The sequence below is a fragment of the Meles meles genome, chromosome 2 (genome assembly GCF_922984935.1).
Source record: "Meles meles chromosome 2, mMelMel3.1 paternal haplotype, whole genome shotgun sequence".
NCBI lineage: Eukaryota > Metazoa > Chordata > Mammalia > Carnivora > Mustelidae > Meles > Meles meles.
Window position 1 is genome coordinate 34,264,908 of NC_060067.1, and position 22,694 is coordinate 34,287,601.

The 22,694-nt window shown below is 42.8% G+C and overlaps 1 protein-coding gene across 7 annotated transcripts in view; it reads right to left on the reverse strand.

Annotated features, from left to right (window-relative positions):
* Positions 1-22,694, reverse strand: part of LIMCH1 (LIM and calponin homology domains 1) — a 339,903-nt gene that overhangs the window by 94,354 nt on the left and 222,855 nt on the right. For all 7 annotated transcript variants that reach the window (XM_045996128.1, XM_045996150.1, XM_045996134.1 and 4 more), the window contains exons 4-6: positions 9,812-9,918; positions 3,673-3,703; positions 1,585-1,695 (exon numbers count right to left, since the gene is read on the reverse strand). In XM_045996128.1, coding sequence (XP_045852084.1) covers positions 1,585-1,695; positions 3,673-3,703; positions 9,812-9,918 — 249 coding nt within the window. The remainder of the gene's footprint in view (positions 1-1,584; positions 1,696-3,672; positions 3,704-9,811; positions 9,919-22,694) is intronic.

Consider the following 22,694-nt stretch of genomic DNA (forward strand, 5'->3'; position numbering starts at 1 on the left):
AGGGACTGTGAGGAAGGGCTTTTAAGACAAAGCATGAGAGACTGTGGACTCTGCGAAACAAACTGCGGGTATGGGAAGGGAGGGGGTGGGGGGTTGGGTGAGTGGGTACTAAGGAGGGCACATAGTGCATGGAGAACTGGGTGTGGTGCAGAAACAATGAACCTTGGAACCCTGAAAAAATAAAAAAATAAATCAATAAGAAATAATAAATAGGGGCGCCTGGGTGGCTCAGTGGGTTAAAGCCTCTGCCTTCAGCTCAGGTCATAATCCCAGGGTCCTGGGATTGAGCCCCACATTGGGCTCTCTGCTCAGCAGGAAGCCTGCTTCCTCTCTCTCCCTGCCTGCCTCTCTGACTAGTTGCAATCTCTGTCTATCAAATAAATAAATAAAATCTTTAAAAAAAAAAAGAAATAATAAATAAATAAATAAAATCTTTGAAAAAAGGGGGGTGCGCCTGGGTGGCTCAGTGGGTTAAGCCTCTTGCCTTTAGCTCAGGTCATGATCTCAGGGTCCTGGGATCGAGCCCCACATCAGGCTGTCTGCTCAGCACGGAGCCTGCTTCCCCCTCTGTCTCTGCCTGCCTCTCTGCCTACTTGTGATCTCTCTCTGTCTCTATCAAATAAATAAATAAAATCTTTAAAAATAAATAAATAAATACTTAAAAAAAAAAAAAAGAACACATAGGCAGGCACACACGATACATCCCACTGTTTCTTTGACAAACTCCTACCTTACTCTTTCCCATAACCAAATACACAAATAAAGCTTTAAATACTGTGAAAACCTGTTTTCTGAATCTCCAGGTCACCCGAACACAACAGCTATAAAATGCACATCTCTGGAGAGAATGTCTCTAATTCGTCAGAGCCCGTCCAGGGTGGATGGTCAGGCAAGAACTTGGCCGACGTGACCTCACCCACGCCAGGGCCCCAATGAGTAAGCAAAACGACCTTTAGGACAAATGCAGAGCAAGTCTTCATTTTTGCATAATACCGTATTGTTTAATTCAGGCGTTATTCCCCCAAGAAAACAAGTGCGGAGCCCTCTGGCACACAGAGCCACATTCTGATGGATTATATTTGCTCTTTTGGAATTAAAGTCGGAGAGAACTCAGACCTTCCATTCTCTGAAGGCTATAAAAGTTCAGGTGGGCCTGGGACACACAAGGCAGAGAGCGCATTGGTAAGACGAGTCCTTTCCTTGAGGGCAGGACGTCTCTGGTCTGTGCAATTTCACCACGCTGAACTGTTAAGGATCTTAAAAAGAAGCAAATTGTGGGGCACCTGGATGGCTCAGTCGGTTAAGCGTCTGCCTTTGGCTTGTGATCCCGGGGTCCTGGGATCGAGTCCCACATAGGGTCTCTGCTCCATGGGGAGTCTGCTTCTCCCTCTGAACTCCCCCCACCCCCTACCCCCCACGCCCTACTCCCTCCACACCTCCCCTCCAGCTCATGCTTACACGCTCTCTTTCTCTGTCTGAGATAAAGAAATAAAATCTTTAAAAAAAAAAAAAAAAAAGGAAGCAAATGTGTTGATTTCCCATCCTGTGTTAACGTCTTGGGATAAAGAAGAAAAGTCAAGTTACCTTTCTCATCTGAGCCAGCAAGCCTTCGAACTCCTTCAGGTTCAGTGTCGTGCCGCTATAGGACGCAGAGCTATTTGCTGCTTTTCCCAGCCAATAAATGGTAACTAATACCTGCAAAACAAAACCAGGCACTAGAGAGAATTTCCCCTCAAGAATGACTTCTAAACTAAGGAATCAACAGTGCACCACTAAGAGGAAAGCAGGAGGGAGAGAATGTGCAACACTGATTTAAAAAACCCACCAACGATGAGGTACCCGTTCAATGTAAAATCATTTTAATAAGAACCCAATGCTCTAGCAGTCAACACACACATGATTCGGTAGCTAAAATAAAGCTCTATTTTAGGAAAAGTTTGGTTGTAAGAAAATGATCTCTAAGACAGCAAGAAGGGTAAGTAAATTCTCCAAAATCATTTTTCTGTAATAAAGTTTGCAAAAATTTTCAGAAACTCTGGCTCTTTACCCAGATGAGCATGAAACAGATTGTCAGTTCCTTCAGAAAGAAGTGCTGTTAAAAGCTTATAATTCCTACTTGTGGGCACAGAAATGCTAAGTCCAACTATCCTGCTAAGTCCAACAGCAAAACCTCAAAGCCGAGATCCAGGTTAATTAGTGGTTCCCAGCATAAGAACACCACCATGTATCCAACTGAAATCAGAAGAAACAATGTAATCCAAAGTATGATCTTTAGCATCTAGCTTTGGAGAGGGTCAGATTCCCACTCCTTGGAGATGGGAAATTTTTAGCCTGGACAAAATTATTGCCAATTAAATAACCTTGGATGCTTACAAATGTCCATGAGTGTTCAATAGTCTGAAGCTACAGTCCTTGGGTCATTTTTTTTTTCTGTCTTTCCAAAATTTTGAGCACAAAACCAAATGCTCTTTACAGTGATTTTTCCACAAAGCCCAGAAGGCTGAAGGTGAGCTCCTTAAAGCTGAATTCTTTGGATCTGAAGCTTACGGAAAAGCTGACTATTATTTTATCTTCACATTTGGTCTTATTGCTTCAATCAGGCATTGCTTCAAGTGCTTGTTGTACTTGCCTTCCACGTGCTAGACCATGAAAGATATGTGTACATGGTTCCACGTGGCAACACGCCCAAAATATGGTTATGGGTATCAATGCTACGATGTGATTCGGTTTTTCTACCTCTGTGGGAAAATCGCACTTCAGGAATCCTTCAAGACTTCCAGAAAGTCCTTTTAACATTGCTTGCTTACAAATACATTTCCAGAGAAGAGACAATTCCAGATGGCAGGACGTTAACTAGGACCATGAAATAACTAATGTGTGCTAAGAGTGTGAGGCCATTTTGGAAGGTGTAATAGGAGAAACACAGAACTGTGTTGTGTTTTAGATTATGGGTTTTCTGATTTGTTTGACTGCATGATGAAAAATGGCACATATCCCTAGTTGTACAGAGGAAGAAAAGGAAGACAAGAATGTAAATGTCAATCAAATGTAACAGCAACCTGAAAATTTAAAAAAGGAGGGGTCGGTTGCACCCAATTTTAAGTTTTATATATAGGAGGTCATTTTTTTACATTCCTCAATTTAAACTTAAAATAAAAGGACACTACCTGCTTTTTGAAAATAAGAGCCAACTCCAGAAAGTTGATTTGGGGGAAGTGTTAATAAAAACTCAAAACATTTAATAAGAAAAATAAAATAGAAAAAGTGCAGGCCTGTGACAGTCAATACAATTTATATCACGCTGATCTTTTCCCTAAAAAACTGTGCCCAACTGCTTTATTTACTAATCCCACCTGTGCCAACTGACAGAGGAGAACTGAGGTTAGTGCTGAGACAGATCATCTTGTGGTTAAACAATGGAATTATAGAGGGCAAGCTTTCATTTCTTTACTTCTAGAACGAGCTCTTATTAATTAGAGAGACCTCCCCCATCTACATTTGTGTTTCTGTCACAGTGCTCGAATGTTCCATCCGGGACACCTGTACTCATTAGCTGAGAACTCTTCCAAGCAAGCCCATTCAACAGTCTCTGAAGTCAGGAGCTACATTTTACCCTTGAGCCATCAAAGTGAGGAGGAAAAATGTTTTGAAAAGCGAAGTCAAAACACTTACGTTTTTCAGTTTCCTACTGTAATCAAGGCTCCTAAAGAGGAATAGGAAAAGAAAATTCGGTCAGAATGGCAGTAGCTTCATGATCATCCCTTACACACCACTAAGATGTATGCGAAGCCAACAAATGTAATGAAATCTGCAGAATATAGTATTTTTCCTAAGGTCCATGATTAGTGATTTTAGGTACCGAATAAAATCATTTAGGGAACCAAATGTAGGACAGGATGGAATTAAACTTCCAAAATGCACGGTGAAAAGACAAATGCTTCATAACATCTGGAAAATGAAGGATTCCATCGAAAACTGGACCACTTGATATCTGTATTCTTGAAGCTCAACTGTTTAAAGTAAAATTTGTGCCTTGATTAAAGCCCACTGTCAAATCAGAATCTGACTACATTTCCAAAATCTTCGCACAACTAGTACTTTTTAAAAAGGTCTAAAACTTCATGAAATAGACCTGAAAATATACATGGAAGATGCAACGCTATGCAAATATTTGTTCCTATCTGCCACGGATATAAATCAGTGTTGGAAATTAGCCATAAGCAGGAAAATATGTGTGTTATGTTCGAACAGACACATGTGCATTCTTAAAAATACATAAATGTTTACTCTCAAACTATAAACAACAAAAAAAAGCTAGTTGGTGGTACTTTTGAAATATTCCTACAGTGAAATATAAAAAGTATCCATAAAATTATTCCAAAGTTTCTTTAACATGTCAACAAATACATGCTAGGAAGAACAGAACAAGCATTGCTTTACCTTTAGTAACTTCAGCAGGGGTGGGAGTGGAGGAAGGGAGAATGTAATTCTAGTGTATAAACTGGTCAGGAATTCTTTCAAGGATTTAGATCCCCTTTACTTCATTGCTGCATAATCTTTTATTTTTTTTAAGATTTTATTTATTTATTTATTGAGAGAGAGAGAGAGAAAGCAGGGGGAAGAGGGAGAGAGAATCTGAAGCAGACACCATGCTGAGCTCAGAGCCTGTGACCGGGCTCAACCCCATGACCATAAGATCATGACCTGAGCTGAAACTGAGAGTTGGATGTTGAACTGGCTGAGCCAAGGTGTCCCATTGTTGCATATTCTGACCCAAAGAACATATGAATGACTAGGTGAACAATTTTAAGTCAACTGAAATTTCAGGGAATAGAAAACAATGTAGTATATAAAGAGATAAACCCATCAACGGACTTGGATTGAAGGAAAACATCGGGTTAATTTGGATTTGATTATAAGAGAATGTTTTCAAGTTTGTCATTTTTTAAAATAATTTTTTAATTTTTTTATAAACATATAATATATTATTAGCCCCAGGGGTACAGATCTGTGAATCACCAGGTTTACACACTTCACAGCACTCACCATAGCACATACCCTCCCCGATGTCTATAACCCCATCCCCCTCTCCCTACCCCCCTCCCCCCAGCAACCCTCAGTTTGTTTTGTGAGATTAAAGTCTCTTATGGTTTGTCTCCCTCCTGATCCCATCTTGTTTCATTTATTCTTTTCCTACCCCGCAAGCCCCCCACGTTGCATCTCCACTTCCTCATATCAGGGAGATCATATGATAGTTGTCTTTCTCCAACTGACTTATTTTGCTAAGCATAATACCCTCTAGTTCCATCCACGTCGTTGCAAATGGCAAGATTTCATTTCTTTTGATGGCTGCATAGTATCCCATTGTACATATATACAACATCTTCTTTATCCATTCATCTGTTGATGGACATCTAGGTTCTTTCCATAGTTTGGCTATTGTAGACATTGCTGCTATAAACATTTGGGTGCACGTGCCCCTTCAGATCACTACATTTGTATCTTTAGGGTAAATACTCAGTAGTGCAATTGCTGGGTTGTAGGGTAGCTCTAGTTTCATCAAGTTTACTATTTTTAATAGAAAAAAAAATACAGCATTATCTGCTGGATATTTGCCAGGATTTTTTTTAACTTACAAAAATCCCAATGGAAAGAAAAAAAAATCTATGAAAGAATTGAAATTTCAGTGAAAAGTAAGTTAAGAATAAGGAACATAAAACATTTTCTGCATTGATAATAAAACTTCATGGACTAAAATTGTGACCCTGTTTTAAAAAAAAAAAAAATCATGCTTGCCACATAGTAGGAGCTCACAAAATATTTGTTGAATGACTTCTACCTCACAACCAATTACATGAAAATGCTTCCAAATTTTTCAAGAGACATATTCATAAGCAATCCAAAACTGTTCCTCATTTTCATCCAACTGCTTCAATTCCCTGGAATAATAGTTGCTGCATTCCCTTCTGGGTTATACTCTCATTTCCCACCAAGGTCATCTGGCATCCATTACAGGTAAAGTTCCCAAAATTACACATGCAGTAATCATCAGCAGCTTCTCCCTCTACTTCTTTTTCCCCCCTCTTCTTCCTTTTTTCTTTTTGTTTCCTTTCTTTTCTTTCTTCTTTCTTTTTCTTTCTTTCTCTCTCCCTCTCCATCCCTCCCTCCCTTCCTTTTTTTCCTTCAGTCTACTCAAGTTACTTCTCAAAAAAAAAAGAAAGAAAAATTACCTGCAATAAAAGCTAAACTAAAGAGAATTTTTTTCTTTTACAAAAACAATAGCAGGGAAGCAACAACATTGGCTCTGTGGGATTTACCCCTAGACCTTACTGCTTACACTATTAATTGTCGGGGTCAGTGGGGTGTTTTCTATCTGTGTGAATGTTCTGCTCAACTCTCAGAGGGTAACGCAGAAGAATGTAGCGGTTCCACTTTACTCTACCATGGCTAGGAAGTCTACATATGTTGCAAATGTCCCCTGTCTGGTGCCAAGCGAAACCAGGATCATTTACAGAAAAGTTGTGACGAGAGAGCGTATTCTGTGCCCCACCCGTCACTGAAACTAGAGATGTTTTTCTCAGAACTATAAATGAATTTATGGCATAACTTGGCTGTAAGATTCCTTATGTTCTTCTAGATACTCAAACTGTGAAATGAACATTTTTCTCGATAATTAATCCAGGTTTGGCATCCTGCAATGTTGTGGACTGTTCCTCCCACCACGCTCCTTCTTGCTCATCACCCTTCTAACACATCAGATACTTGTCTTTTTAAACATCAAGTTTGTTTCTCTTCCCCAACCTTGCTACTTGATCTTCCTCTGCCTTGAACGCTCTACAGGTCTTCCCATGACTGGTTCTTGCTTCCTCCCACTCATGTCTCCGCCCACAGCCTTCAGCTGAAAGGCCACTTCTTCAGAGAAGAAGGACTGGACTACTATCTTTTTCTTCCCCAGTTTTACTGAGATATAATTGGCATATGACACGGTATAAATTAAAAGAACACACACGGTGATTTATGTACATATTGTGATGGTCAACATTTTTCATGCCATCTTTTCCCTCCTTCTTAGCACTGATCACTCCCTGCAGTTATCTTTTTGATTTGTTTATTTACTTCTTATTTCCTGACACTGCGTGTAAATTACACGTGAACAGGGAGCGTTGGCTATCTTGTTCATTCCAGTTGTCTGTTGACTAGAAAGTATCTGACACCTAGTAGCTGCTCAGTAAATAATTACTGAATGAATGAAAAATGATAAAATCATAGGGAAAAGTGATGGAAAAGCACTGCTTAAAGGAGGTTGGGGGAACAGGTGGTGGGTGATGGGGAGGGCACGTTTTGCATGGAGCACTGGGTGTTGTGCAAAAAGAATGAATACTGTTACGCTGAAAAAATTAATAAAAGGGGGAAAAAAAAAAAAAGGCAAAAAAAAAAAAAAAAAAAAGAAAATAATAATGCTCAAGTAAAAGAAAAACTAAAAAGGAAGAAAATGAGGAGAATGAATCCAAAAAAGGTGAGAGAAGGAAAGAAAGGACAAAGAAGGAAAGGGAAGCACAGGGAAGAAAAGGAGATGGAGAAAGATGCAGCTGGAAAGATAAAGAAAAATGACAGAGGGAAAGAAACAGTAGAAGGGGAAGACAGCAGAGTACTAGAGACGTGACAGTGTCTGAGTGCCATTGGTCTAAGGGACTTCTCCTCTTTGTGCTGTTTTCTGTGCCTTTTTCTTTGGAAGTTGGCTTCCAAAGAAAGAACCATCTTCCCAGATCTGAGCAAGCAGAGCACTGAGAAGATTTTAACTAGCATCATGCCTGTGAAGGCATTCTGTCCCATTCCATCTTATAGTTGAAAACCCAGAGACCTACTGAAGGAAAGGAAGTTGCTTAGGATTGTATGCCTAGGGAGTAGCAGATTGAGAGCCAGATCGCTGATTTCCTAATGCCCAGTTTTTTGTAGATAAGCAATAAAGGTAATATAAATTCTGAATTTCTAAAACCAAACTCCCTCAGAATTCTCCTGGTTTAGGGACATATGGATTTAGAGTAGCTCCCAAAAAAGGAAAATGCAGCTGCCAACACCATCAAAACAAACTTTTCTCCACTATCCAAGCAATGCATGTGTGACTAATTGTTATGATGTCATATAGTTATTATTGTTTCTGGTCACTCGCCACTCAAGTGAAACTATAAATATCAGATGAGTCAGAAACCATTTCCTAAAATGAGCAATTTATAGAGGCTGGATTTAGGTGCAGTAATACACGGAGCACATGGTGTCTAAAATGAGGTGGGGGAGGGCACCTGGGTGGATCAGTGGGTTAAGCCTCTGCCTTCTGACTTAGGTCATGATCTCAGGGTCCTGGGATCGAGTCACACATCAGGCTCTATGCTCAGCAGGGAGCCTGCTTCCCCCTCTCCCTCTGCCTGCCTCTCTGCCTACTTGTGATCTCTCTGTGTGTCAAATAAATAAATTAAACTTAAGAAAAATAAAATGAGATGGGGGTGCCTGGGTGGTTCAGTGGGTTAAGCATCTGACTTCAGCTTGGGTCATGATCTCAGGGTCATGGGATCCTGTCCTAGGGCTCCGTTCTCAGTGGAGACTCTGCTCCTCCCTCTCTCTCTGCCTCTCCCCCTGCTCATGCTTTCTCAAATAAATAAATAAATAAATATCTTAAAAATGAGGTTTATGGTGGTTTTCCATATTCAAATACCATAATGTATATTCTACTTTTGCCCCTAAGTAAAATTTTTCCAGGAGAAATATTAAAGGCACATTGACAACAGAGAATGTGATTTTTATATAATCATGGCTGACTCTCCCTTATTCCCAGTCATGAATCATAAAATCTAATATAAACTAACTTGATTTCATGCAGTAGTTTCCATTTTTTTCCCTCTAATCAATATTGGCAAAGAGTATCAAATTAAGAGCTCTGAATTTTGGCTTCTCTCCCTTTTCTGTACCTCCATGATAAAATGACCCAAAAGTGATCGAAAGAAGTGTCGCCAATCCACAGACCCTCTGTATGTAATTAAGTTTATTATTAAAGCATATTCATGCCAAATATTGTTTGACTGAAGTGGAACATATTTCATATGAAATGTGTAGAGTGGGAAGGACTTGTAAACTAACAGAAAGTCATCTCTGCCATCTCATGAGGGCCTTTCTTCTCACTACCCCAGTCAGCAGCTACTCCCTTCCAGAGAAACACTGCCTTTTCTCTTACTGTGCCATTCTTTCCCAAAAATTCTTTGGCCGCAAACATGGCTCAGTGAGTACACACAGTCAACAACAGTCAAATGGCCAATAATCCATCTTCAAAGAACCTGATCACTGACATACGAGAAAACAGTTACAAATGTAAATGAGGAAGCAATTCCTCCATAATCTATTGCCCTCTTTGCATAATAAACAGTTTGGTTCTCTTTACTCAGTTTGTAGGCTTCCAAGAGCCTATTCAAATGCCCAGCTAGAGTGAATGAAGGCTTTCTGTCTAACACACACAGAGTCTGTGCATATTTCTCTCTTGCCTCTCCCTCCAGTGAGTCTCACCTAACAATCTTCTCCTCTTTAACATTCTAACTCTCTATGTGTGAGTTTGCATTTCAAAGAAATTACGTTTGACCAGAATGAAAGCTATACATGGGGGAAGACCACCCTGTCTTATTTTGAAAGCTTGACTTTTACCTTCACATTTTTATTTTATTAGACATGTCCAATACTTTGCCTCTTAGCCCTTACAACATTATCACAAAGCTACAAATCAAACTATAACTAGGTTTCGCTTAAACATAAATATCGTGTTACTTACTTGACTGTTACTCTGTTGGACGTATCCTGTAGGTCACTAGGGTCAAAAAGTTGAGATTCTCTAAGTCCAAGCTCTTTACAACCTCTTAAGAACAAGATGATATTGTCCTAAAAGGAAGAAAAGAAATCCAATTCTGTATGATTTTATATTATCTTTATGAACCAGTCCCTCCTCTTTAATAGTCCAAATTACCAGAGAGATATCAATCATTATGACAGCAAGAGTCAGATCTAACTTTTGGCTTGTTGAATAATAAAATCATACTTGGTTAGGATATGCCAAGGTAAACAGACACTTTCAATCTTCTAAGCCCACAGCCATGCCAAATTCATTTTTTCCCCTTTACCTTAACACATTTGTATAAAACCGCAAATAAAATATCATTGACAAGCAGAATATCGCATCTTTTGGGGACCAGTACTCATAGTAGCCAGGGAGCCCCTAAAACTTCCAAGTTTTGTCCTTGTCTTATTGCTAGAGCTTGGTTCAAACATTGATACTTTTTTTAAAAAAATTGGTTTTACTAGCCAAATGTCATCAACAGGTTCTTCTTTAGTTTGGCCTTTCTGAATAGATTCTTTATCAGCAGGTTTTGAGTGATAATCCCTCTCTGCGGACTACGAATTGAGTCAAATGGGGGAAAAATGTAGACTGGGAAAATGGGAAAATTTAGACTTAACAGTGAAGGAAAAAGAGGAGCAAGGAGAGCTTTTGAAAATAATGCAAAAGACCTTTTCAAAGTGAACATTTTCTCCAGCAGGTACGTATTTTCTTTGAACTGGCAGGTATCAGGCACAACTGAGAATTAAGGGTCCTGCCCTTCATCTGTTGGGAGTCAAGAAAAAGCCTATGGCTCTGGAAGGGACTGCAACTGTGCGTCACCCTTTTGGAACACCAGGGTATTAGCAGCAGCTTGCTCGGTTGCAAGTTTCTAATTGTCCTCTTTCTAGAAGGTTTCCGACAAGCTAACTGGTCCCATCAGTTAGAACTACAAGAGAGGAATAATAAAGATTGGCTCCCGGAGGGCCAGACCCATGTGAATCCATTTGAAAACTCTAAGAGGGGCGCCTGGGTGGCTCAGTGGGTTAAAGCCTCTGCCTTCCGCTCGGGTCATGATCCCAGGATCCTGGGATCGAGCCCCGCATCGGGCTCTCTGCTCAGCAGGGAGCCTGCTTCCTCCTCTCTCTCTGCCTGCCTCTCCGCCTACTTGTGATTTCTGTCTTTCAAATAAATAAATAAAGTCTTTAAAAAAAAAAAACCATGTGAAGTTTGAAAACTCTAAGAAAGTTGCTACAAAAATCAGAAATGATGGTGATAGTTACTGAATCATACACTCAAGCAAGCACAGTGCGACAAAGCAAACAAAAGGCATGGTATTTCCCAATCACCCAGTCTACAGGTTAAGATTCTAAGATGACCAGAACGCTGCTTGCTGGTGTATGCACCCTGCATAATCGCCTCCCCTGGAGAGCAAGTGGGGCCTGTGAAGGTGATGGGTACCACTCTGTGATTACCTTACTAACCAGTAGGCTCTGAGTTGATCAAAAGGAAGATTATCTGATTGGGCCTGACATAATCAGGGGAGGATTTCAAAGAAAGTGAATAGAATTCCTGGTGGCCAAGAGGTCTATGGCTACAAGGAGATGGATTCTGTCAAGACCCACATAAGCTTGAATGAGGCTTTGAAGATCAGATAGAACCTCAGCCCCCACGATCACCTTGATTTCAGCCCCTTAAGACTCTGAGCAAAGGTCATGCCATGTCCCTACTTCTGATCGACAGAAACTAAGATAAGAAATGGGTGTTGATTGAAGCCTCTAAGCTTATAGTAATTTTTTATGCAACAAAAAATTAATAAACGCAGGCACAAAACAGTGAGCGTAATAGTAATAAATCATTAACCTTTATATAAGCTTTATATGCCCACTGATGTAATCCTTACACAATGTTGATAGGCACTTAGTAGGCACTTACTATCATCCTCATTCATGGGTGAACAATCTGAGGCACAGAACAGTCAAGCACCTTGCTCAAGGTCACACAGCCAGCAAACGATGGAGCTGCCAGCAAATGGTATGTCAGACAAACGGAAGCATCAAATCTGAGGCTGGCACCAAAGGAAGTTAGGGGCTGATCACAGAGGGCCTTGACGGCCGTGGAAGGGAAGCTGTGGAAATCGGAGAGGAGCTGTAATCTGAGAAATGATGCTCAGATCTGCAGCGGAAGCGGACTGCTGGGGGCAGCCATAGGGGAAGGGAAAGGGTGTGAAGGACTTCAGGGGATTAAGACAGGAGGCAGGGGAACCTGTGAGGAGAGACCACAATCTCACCCCCCTCCACATGGAGGGTGGTCCCTCCCAGAATGCCTTCTTTCCCGTGTTTTTCCTGCATCCCTGGATTTTCTTCAGCAGTCACAATGCGCCATCACACACAAGACCCAGGTCACTCACGAGCCCTCTTGGAGAAGGACAAGGAGCTGGTCATAGTCTGAAGTTAGCCAAACCCTGCCAGGCTCTCCTTCAATTACTTCGTGTGTTTTAAAATTATCAAATTTTTCCTTGAAGTTTTTTTCTATTTCCCCGCACATCCCCCCCCCCCCCCATGTCCAGAGTTTTATTAGATGTTCACGTGCATCTCTTCCATGGCATGCAATTGTCTTTCTGGTGGGTCTGTGAGCTCTGAGGGCTTCTTTCCAGGAGGAAAATAGTGGATGGGTCCTGGTATTCTGTGGGAGTCGTCAGGGCTCATAACAGGACTAACCTGAGATCAGCTTGGAGGCCCTTAAGAGGCAAGTGACTGTGGTACCTCAGTTCCTTAAGAAAGGCAAGGAGGTGCCCTTCCTTTATGCCCTCCCAGATGTGCCCTTGAGTACTACGCTATCTTCATCACGCAGACTACAACCGCCATGTTGTCCGCTGGGCTGGACGGTTCGGACTGGGAGATTTAAGGAACTTTGGGTCTCCTTCCAGCCCCTCTCTGCACCTTGGACATTGGACAGGAGCCAGACCCGGTCAGAAGAAAACCAGAAGAAAAAGCTCCATGGTCAAGAGCTAACAGGGGCAGCAGCCAGAGTAGGTAAAAATGACTGTGCCTTTAATTACATAAAATGCATCCTGCAAATTCCCACCTGCCTTGCTTTTTGCACTAAGATTTTTCCACATTTACAATTCCAAGCAAAACCCACATTATAGCGTGTTAGCTCCAGAAGCCAAGCAGTACAACGCGTCTCAAACCCCCAGGAGGAGAAGTGAAAGTCACTGATTTACAACAATGACCATTATATTAGTTCTCATTATCATAGTATTACAAACCCATTAAAACTTAGGAAGGCTTCAAAAAAAGTTTTTAAGGGACTCTTCAAAAAAGTCAATGTCATTTAAAAAAAATTGGCCATGACAGAGACACAAGGGCCAAATGTAATTGATGACTTCTGATTGGATCCTAGAGGCAAAAAGGAAAATAAGGCTATAAACATCTAATTTAAATGCGGACCGTATATCGGATGATGTTGTTGAATGCATGTTAATTTTCTCAGGCAGGATGATGAGATACTGTAATTATATAAGAGAAGGCCTTCATTTATAAGCAAATATAAACATTATTTAGGGACAATTTATCCTAATGCCTATGACAATTTCAAATGGTCAGGGGAAAAAATAAGGGTGTGTGCATATATAAGTAAAAGAGAGAGAGAGAACATGTTTACCCAACATGGAAAAAGAGATAAAACAAATATGGCAAAATATTAACAATTGGTGAATCTAAATTAGGGCTTGGTGAACTTTTTTTCTGTGAAAGGCTAGGTAGTAAATATGACTTTGTGGGCCTAGAATGGTCTCTGTCGGAATGACTCAGTTCTGTCACTGTACCCAGACAATGCGTAAATGAATGAGAGCATGCGTATTCTGACACATTTTATTTACAGAAGCAGGCCCTGGGCTGGATTCGGCCCACAGGCCCTATTCCAGGAGAATGATGTGCAGGGATTCATTATGTCATCCTTTCAACTTCTCTGTACCTTTGAACACTTTCCAAAAAAGGTTTGAAGAGAAGGTTTTTAAATGTGTAGAAGCATAGGGCACCTGGGTGGCTCAGTCAGTTAAGCATCCGATTCTTGGTTTCGGCTCAGGTCATGATCTCAAGGTTGTGAGATCAAGCCCCGTGTCGGGCTCCCTGCTCAGCACGGAGTCTGCTTGGGAATCTCTTCCTCTCCCCCGTCCCTGCCCCAATTTGCACTCTCTTTCGCGCTCTCTAAAAATAAATAAATAAAATCTTAAAAGAAATTTTTTTTTTTTTGGTAGAAGCATATTCAACGATATCACGTGGCTGGCAAGCCCAGTGTCGTGAAACTCAAGGAGAGAATAATGGTTGCCTCAGGGACGACTACCGCAAGCCACTGAGGTAAATGCCCCAGCAACACTGATGGAAAGTTACCACCTCTAGCTAACTGGAAAGTACTGTAACTTGAATCTCAATTCAACCCAGATGCTTAACGTCAAGTTCTTAAGAGAATCCACCTTGTGCTAGACCCATACTAATAAGCGCATTCATACTGCTGCTTTTGTAACTACCATGTATGCACTCCTCCTCGTTCCTGCTTCAGTGGCTTCCCATTTCATTAATTTGTGGGCCTGCTCTGTGGCTCGAGGGTTAAGGCCGGCTCTCTCCGCCCTCCCCAGGGCCTCTTCTCTGAAAAAGGTCCTTGTACTTTGCCACCTTCTTTTCTTGCTTCAAAATCTAGACGAAGGCAAGCCCAGGATGGTCTCTACCTCCAGAGTACAGCACTGTCCCTGGAACTAAGTAGGTACTCACTAAATACTTAAAATAAATTAAGGACTGCGTTCTAGGGACTGACAAGAATGAAAAAAAAATTCCTTATCCTCATGGTGCTGACATTCGAATAGGTGAAACAATAAAGACTTAACAACCAAAGTGTCTTATCCTCTGGGTTAATGTCCACGATATATTAGATAGCTGGATTTGTTCAAGACACCCCTAAACGGAGGTCTGCCTTCCAATTAGACAGTGGAAATGAGGGGTGCCTGGGGGGCTCAGTCAGTTGAACGCCTCCTGATTTTGGCTCAGGTCAGGATCTCAGGGTCATGAGATCGAACCCCACAACAGGCTCCATGCTGGGTGAGAAGCCTGCTTAAGATTCTCTCTCCTTCTGCCCCTCCCCCACACGCCCCTATGCCACACACTCTCCCCCCCGTCCTGTGTTCTTCTCTCTCTCTCTCTTAAGAAAAAAAAAAGGGACAGTGGAAGTGAGAGAAGAACACATATATCAAGGGATCCAGCAAAACAGCTTTGGAGTCCAAAGCCCTGCAGTTCGGATTCCAGTCTCAACCATTTATTACCTTGTGGCCTTGGGCACCGTCCCTGACCTTTCAGATCCTCAGATTCCGAATCTGAAAGGTTCGGGGGGGGGGGGGGTGCCATCAACCTTTCAGAGACATCAGAACGACAGAAGATCTAGATTAACAACGCAGCCCAACGTCGGCACCTTCTGGGCACTCGTTACACGGAAGTGATTATTACACTCTTGTCAACTCGGGACAAGAAAGGCCCGTGGAAAGTGAAACGAGGAACAGTTGATCCATCCAGGAAAAACAGATACAGTGTCTATTGATAGCTCTTGCCAATGACATGGGACATGGTTAAAAAAAAGGAAAGGAAATTTAAAAACTCGAGTTGCTATGACTGTTCAGTTACTGTTATTAGCTGCCAGCTCAGCACTTTCCTACCGGCTGCCTCAGATTTACTCACAAGCTGTGTACCAAAAGTCCATTTGTACGGTAGCTGCTCATTGGTAATTATCTCACAAAAATCATCTATCTTCGCTTGGTGGTTCCCAGAACCGCAAATGCCTACTTAGTCCAAAATGTACCTGAAGGGGAGTATTAATTCTTTTATGAACCCACCTGATGAGCAGAACAACATTCCAGGGGGAAAGCACAAGTACTAAGAAAGGCCAAGCAGCAACCCTCTTGGCTGAAGTAGGATGAAGGATCCCAGAGGCCACAGAAAAGGCTTCTTCAGCCCCAGGCAGTACGACGGGAGGGCAGAGGGGAGGAAGATGGGTCACCAATTATGTAAGTGTAACCCCTGAGACGTGCCTCAGCCAGATCCTTTCTCCCACTCGTCTTCACATGGCAGGCAAGGACCTGGGCTACCTCTCCCTTTCTCTAGCTGTCATTTCCAACTGGAAAGGGACTTCGCTGTCTCCTTGATCTGCTCTGCAACAGCGTGCAGCTTTCTGTCTCAGGGGAAGGCTCCGGCATTTAATGGTTCTCTGGGGAAACCAGGCATGTGGTAAGCAGCTCCCTTCTCTGTCCAATCTCCTTGGCTTTCTTTCCTTTACAGCCAATAGGGATAGATCAACATGATGGAGGATTTGGAGTTCACAGAAAATGAAGGCCATGCTCCTTTGTGTTTCAAATGGACCCAGACGCCTACACGGCGGTATTCAAAATTCCCTATATAAAAAGCATCCCTATAATTTTCTGTTTCGATAGATGAAGAGACCAGGTGGAAATATCAAAATGCAAACTGGAATTATATCTGTCGATTTTCTTATTTTCATACATTTTCTATAATGTATGGGTATATATTTGCTTTAAAAATCTTAATAAGGATTAGGTTAGCTCAAAATGATCTGCAAGTGTATCAAAAGATCAGATTTTTTGGGAAATCAAAAACACTGATGTTACTTTTCTATTCTACCTATAAGGCTTTCTTCTTCTTCTTTTTTTTAAACAAAAACAGGATTTTTGGGGCGCCTGGGTGGCTCAGTGGGTTAAAGCCTCTACCTTCGGCTCAGGTCATGATCCCAGGATCCTGGGATCGAGCCCCGCATCGGGCTCTCTGCTCCGCAGGGAGCCTGCTTCCTCCTCTCTCTTTGCCTGCCTCTCTGCCTGCTTGTGATTTCTCTGTCAAATAAATAAAATATTAAAAAAAAAAAAACCCACAGGATTTTTGTTAGGTTTTCTACATTTGACGCAAACAAACTGCCTTTATCAGAAAAGCCATTACAAAATTCAGAACTTAAGGAATACAATACCAAAAGATCTCCAGGAACCTACTCTACAACTCATAGAATTTGGGGATTTCCTGTACCTGCCTTGTGTTCGCAGTTGCTCTCCCAGCCTGTATGGGTTCCAGCCATGCTCCAGCCACTGGCAGGTGCCCAGAACAATCAGCACTGACCAGACTTTCAATGCATTTATATTTGCTGGGACTGCTTAATGAGGATAGCAGGCCTTCCGTGGGGAGGTGACTTGTTCTGCCTGAGGCGGGGGGGTTGTGGGGGGAGGGGGGATCGGGGGAAGCCTGATCCAGAAGGTGGCAGCTGGGTGGACTGCTTGAAGGAGCAGAAAATAATTCATAGGTGGGAAATGAGCAGAAGCATGGCGGGTGGCAGGGAGAGAAGGAAAAGCTGGGGAGGGGAAGAAAGTCACGAGAGGGGAGCTTCAGGCGTGTGTGGGAGCCCTGTGAAGGATCTAGACGGTTGTCTAGGTGATGGATAATCAAGGCCAGTTGATGAGGACGGAAGGAGTCTGGAGATCTGACCTTAATTTACAGAGACTGTGTCTGGTGGTAGTGGGAGAGATCCACTGAGTAGAGGGGACAGGGTCCCCTTAAGAGATTATTACAAGAGCTCAGGGAGAGGTGTGGAAAGCCTGAACTCACCCAGAAGCTGTAAGAACAGAAAAGAGGAGGCAACTGTGAGCAGCCCTGTTGGCTTGGCAGTTGAGTGGGTTTGAGATTAGAGAACGATGAGGAGGAGGGGGTTTGAGGCAATGCTGAGATTTTTAGCCATTGAGACCATCTGAAGGAAAAGAGGAGGGGGAGATTTATGAGACTCAGAAATGATAAAGTCTGGAACATATATTCAAAGAACCACAGCTCTTTGGAAGTTTATATTTGGGTCTGGAGCTCAGTAGGGAAGCTCTGGGGGAATATGCAGGTTTGGAAATTACGAGGAAGGACATGCCTGCTGCAGAAGGAGGGGAGGGCATCATACTGCCCAGGGGAGTTCAGACGGAAAAGGAGAGACTAAAACAGTACCTCTAGAACGCCAATATCTAAAGGACCATTTGAGGAGAAAGAGCCCGTTATGACTGAGGAGAAGCAAATGAGAGCAGAAGGAGAACCAGGCAAGATGGCCTGGGAAGCCAAATGAGAGCACTGTTCAGGGAGCCTGTGCGTCCAGTACCAAACGCTGCAGTGTCCCCTCCAGAGTCCCCATGCTGCCGCCTCCTGGCTGCATAGCCATGGCCAAGTTGCTTCATCAGTCCCTGCCTCAGTTTCCTCTTCGAAAAGCACAAATGCTCAAAATGGCCTCCAAAGCCCTACAGAACCTGCTGCCCACTACCTCTCCGACCTCATCTCCACCACCCTCCCTCTCGGCAGACGCAACTCTGCGCTGCTCTTCTTCTTACTTAGATATTACCCCAAACAATCTCTGGTATATGGTAAGTACACAGCCGATAAATATTCATGGAATGAACAAACGACCATAAAAAATGGGGATACTCATGATATCATAGGGCTCTGTGTGAAGTTAAGTAAGAAAATATACATAAAGTGCTCAGAAGAGAACAATGTTTGGCACAATGGAGGTTTTCCATTATGATATTTACTTCTATCAGAATGAAAACTGTTAAGTCATCAATGAATAGACTTTCTGATTAAAAAAAGGACATTACTGACTTCTGGGAGAACTTCAATACAATGACAGGGTATAAACCAGATTGCAGTAAATTCAGAGGTCAGCATAGAACCAAAACAATGGAGAATATAGAGGGGCGCCTGGGTGGCTCAGTGGGTTAAAGCCTCTGCCTTCGGCTCAGGTCATGATCCCAGGGTCTTGGTATCGAACCCCACATTGGGCTCTCTGCTCAGCCGGGAGCCTGCTTCCTCCTCCCTCTCTCTCTGCCTGCCTCTCTGCCTACTTGTGACCTCTGTCTGTCAAATAAATAAGTAAAATCTTAAAAAAAAAAAAAAAGAATATAGACAGAGACACCTTTGGGAAGTTTGAAAAAAAAAAAAGAATATAGACAGAGACACCTTTGGGAAGTTTGGCAGAGAAGAGATTATAAGACAAGGTATGATGGGTCAAAAGATGGTTGGCCAATTATTTATTTCAGGCAAGCTGCAGGTCAGGAGAAACATGGCACCCCGCTTGACCCAGAATTTCCTTGCCCCTCCCAGGCTACCATTTTGGTCTTATCATCCTCAGAAGCAATCCTCATTTCATCTGAGCTTTGAGCCATCCATTCTCGATCATAATGCTCTCTGTCCTCCTCGTTATTTCTGTCACAATCATGGGGGACTGTGGTGCCAACCTCACCACTCAACAGAGTCAACATTTTATGTGACTTTAAATTCTCCGTGGGCAGCCTGTTTGATAACCTGGCTATACAGTTCTTTGACTTCTTGGATTCCAACAGTTTTTACTGACACACTCCATTTCAGGATCATAATTGTCCCCTATACCTAGCCTGTGGAATTTAAAACTCCAACATCCTACTCTGGATTTAGCCTCTCTCCCTCTAGACTTCTCACTCCTTCTCTCTCATAAGACTCCCTCTTTCATCTCCAGATGCTGCCCTTCTCTCTCAGCCCATTTCCCTCTCCTCTCACTGCCTGCTTTCCTTTGTGATGCAGTCCAGATGGGTGAGACTACTCTACCACTCCACTTCCGGTATCTTCAACATCCCCTCCCCCGTCTTTCTGCAAGGGAGCGAAGGCTAGGGAAAGGAAATAGCGCAGGTGGAACAGTTGACCTTGGAGGTGAGCTTGGAGGCCAGTCAACCCAACCAGCTCCGGCCTCTACTTGAAGAGGGATCAGGTGTGCCCACTCCCCGTGTTTCTCCATGGAGAGACAATGCTTCCGGCCCCTCACGCTTCCTCTGCCTGCTTGTATTGCTAGAAGAAATGGGGCATGCTCAGCCCAGCCAGTTTGGATTTCCTCTCTGTGGAAGTCAGCCTGTCTGTAAGACATATGTGTCCTGTCTGTTTCTGCCATGTGGTAAGAGGCCTCTCTCTGTGGGGGAGGCCTGTGGTTGTCCAGCTGTGCCAGGAATGGGTGGATAAATTTGTTTAACTCAGGAGTGAGGATTAGCAAACCCTCCTGGCCGCAGCTCGAAACCCAGGCTCTCCTATGTGTTTCAAGAGAAGTAAAGCTGATATTTTGGTCTCTCTCTGCCTCCTGTGTTTATTCCTCAGCTGGGAGGAGAAGAGAGGAGTATTATTTATTGATCACCCTAAATCCCTAGTGATCTGCTGCTCCTGTGCTACTGGAAATAATGGGGCTGTTATTGGGTCTGGAGCTGCTGTAAATTTACATGCTCCCACCTCACTGGGTCCCTTGGATCCACTTGGTAATCCTTCTGGGGGTCCCTGGCCAGCCTCTCTCCCAATCCTTGCTGAGGTTTCTACACGCCCCCTCCACCTTCTAAAATCTTTTTTTTACCATGCCTTCATCTTTTCCTCCACCAACACATAGAGGTCATTAGCCCCCAGGAGCTAAATCCCTTCATTCCCTTGATCCCAGGTTCTAGATATATGAAGTTCTTAAAAAATATATAAAGTTGGATATTGTAAGGCATTTGAAAACAATCTGTTAACATTTTTTCAGCAACGGGGGCAAAATATAAGTCTCTGTTAAAGTGAAGACCCAATAGCCAGCGGCTATGCTACATTAATTTTAATTTATTGTTAAAATTTACTCAAAGATATTTACTGCAAACTTATTGCATGGAAGGCAATGTAATGTGCTAGGTCCTTTGGGCAGGAACGGGTCATGGTTAGAGTTGGGACTCTTAATTTGCAAGTGAGAGAAGCCTGGGTGGAAATAGACATATGTCAGATTATAGAACCCAGTACTGGGGTGCCTGCGTGGCTCAGTGGGTTAAACCTCTGCCTTCTTCTCAGGTCATGAGCAGGACCCTGAGGGTCCTGGGATCGAGACCCACGTCAGGCTCTCTGCTCAGTGGGGAGCTTGCTTCCCTCTCCCTCTGCCTGTTTCTCTGCCTACTTATGATCCCTTTCTCTCTGTCAAATAAATAAACAAAATCTTAAAAAAGACAAAAAACAAAACAAAACAAACAAACAAAAAAAAAACCCAGTACCTCCCAGCCACAGGGGAGTGGGGATGCAGCTGACCCTCTGAAACAACTGGAAACCAGGGCCTTGTGGGTCTGGAAGCTGGAATTGCTTCATTTCTTGTCTGCTCATTCTGCATGTTACCTGATTTACTTTCACTGCAGACAGGTTTCCTCCACATAGATCCCTAGATCCGAAGCTTCATGTATGAAGGCTGTCACTCTCCCAAGAGGATGAATTCTCTTTTTCACTTGCGGTTCAAAAAAACATCCCAGGAAAAGGAAAAGACCCTTACGGGCCTGCCTAAGGTGAAGTTCCCTCCTACAGTGACTAATGGGATGGGGTGAAAGAGATCAGACTCATTTTAAATCAATGGCAGGGGTAAGGGTAGGGGCAGAAGAATTTCAAAGAAGGAGAATGACTCCCTAGTAAGGGGACCCAGGGCGCACAAAGCCAGCAACACTGGCCACTTTCACAAGAGTGAACCAGGTGTGGATTTTTCTCTTAAAGTTCTTACAGAGTAGAGTACAGAATTGCTACTACCATTTTTTAGCATTCTAAATATAGCTGATCAAATTTAGTTTTCCTTTAAAGATGTTCTTTTGAAAGAGCCTCTACCCTAAGCTGGAATGCTGCCTCATTTTCCCAAACGTAACAGGTTTGATGCCAAAGACAGCCAACCACAGAATGAAGCAAACATAATTAATGAGCTAACTCTGTTGGAAGAGCTTTCAAGCACAGCTCCTGGTCAGTACAGTGGCTGTAGCCTAAGCTCTTCTTCCCGCAGGACGTTTGGGGAAACAGAGTGCCCAGTCCCAAAGGCTCCAGTGCCTTGATTTTCTCTCTCTTTCTGGATTCCAAACTCATGACCGTCCACATAGCAACAGCTTCTCCTCTTCAGAATTTGACATTCAAACCTACTGGAACATAGTACTATATCTCAGGAGAATGGGGATTCCAGCCTATCAAAAAAGCTGTCTAGATTCCAGGCTTCTATCTCTCCCCAAAATGATCAAACTATTCCCCAAACTCCTCAGACTGGACCTAAAACATAGCATAAGTGTTACTGTCATATTGCCAGATGGTTTTCCAGCATCATTCATTCACTGCATTGGGGAATTTAATGAAAAATAGCTTTGTATTATGGTAGAATAAAACTGCTGAAACTATCATACCTCATTAAGCAATACTCATATACTTGACTTGTAATATACGACTTGTGCATTTCTTAGGGCAGTGATAGTCAAACCGGGGTCCCTGGATGGCTTGCCCAGGATGAGATAAAGGTAGAGCTAGAAATGAGTTTCTAGAAACTTCTATAACGATTTGGCAATCTATCCATATCCTAGCACGTGATTAACACACACATCTCACTGAAGAAGGTCTACACCATTCTGGATGCCTATCTGCCTTGTGTATTATATGAATAGCATTCGAATCACATATCAGTCCAAACTGGATTAGAAATAAAATAAACAACAACAAAATGCCAATCAAAACCGCAGTGAGATGCCATTTGACACCCAGCAGAATGGCTATGTAAAAAAAAAATATAAGGAACAGGGTGCCTGGGTGGCTCAGTGGGTTAAGCTGCCGCCTTCCGCTCAAGTCATGATCGCAGGGTCCTGGAATCAAGCCCCGCATCGGGCTCTCTGCTCAGCAGGGAGCCTGCTTCCTCCTCTCTCTCTGCCTGCCTCTCTGCCTACTGGGGATCTCTCTCTGTCAAAGAAATAAAATCTCAAAAAAAAACAAGGAACATAATAAGTGTTGGCAAG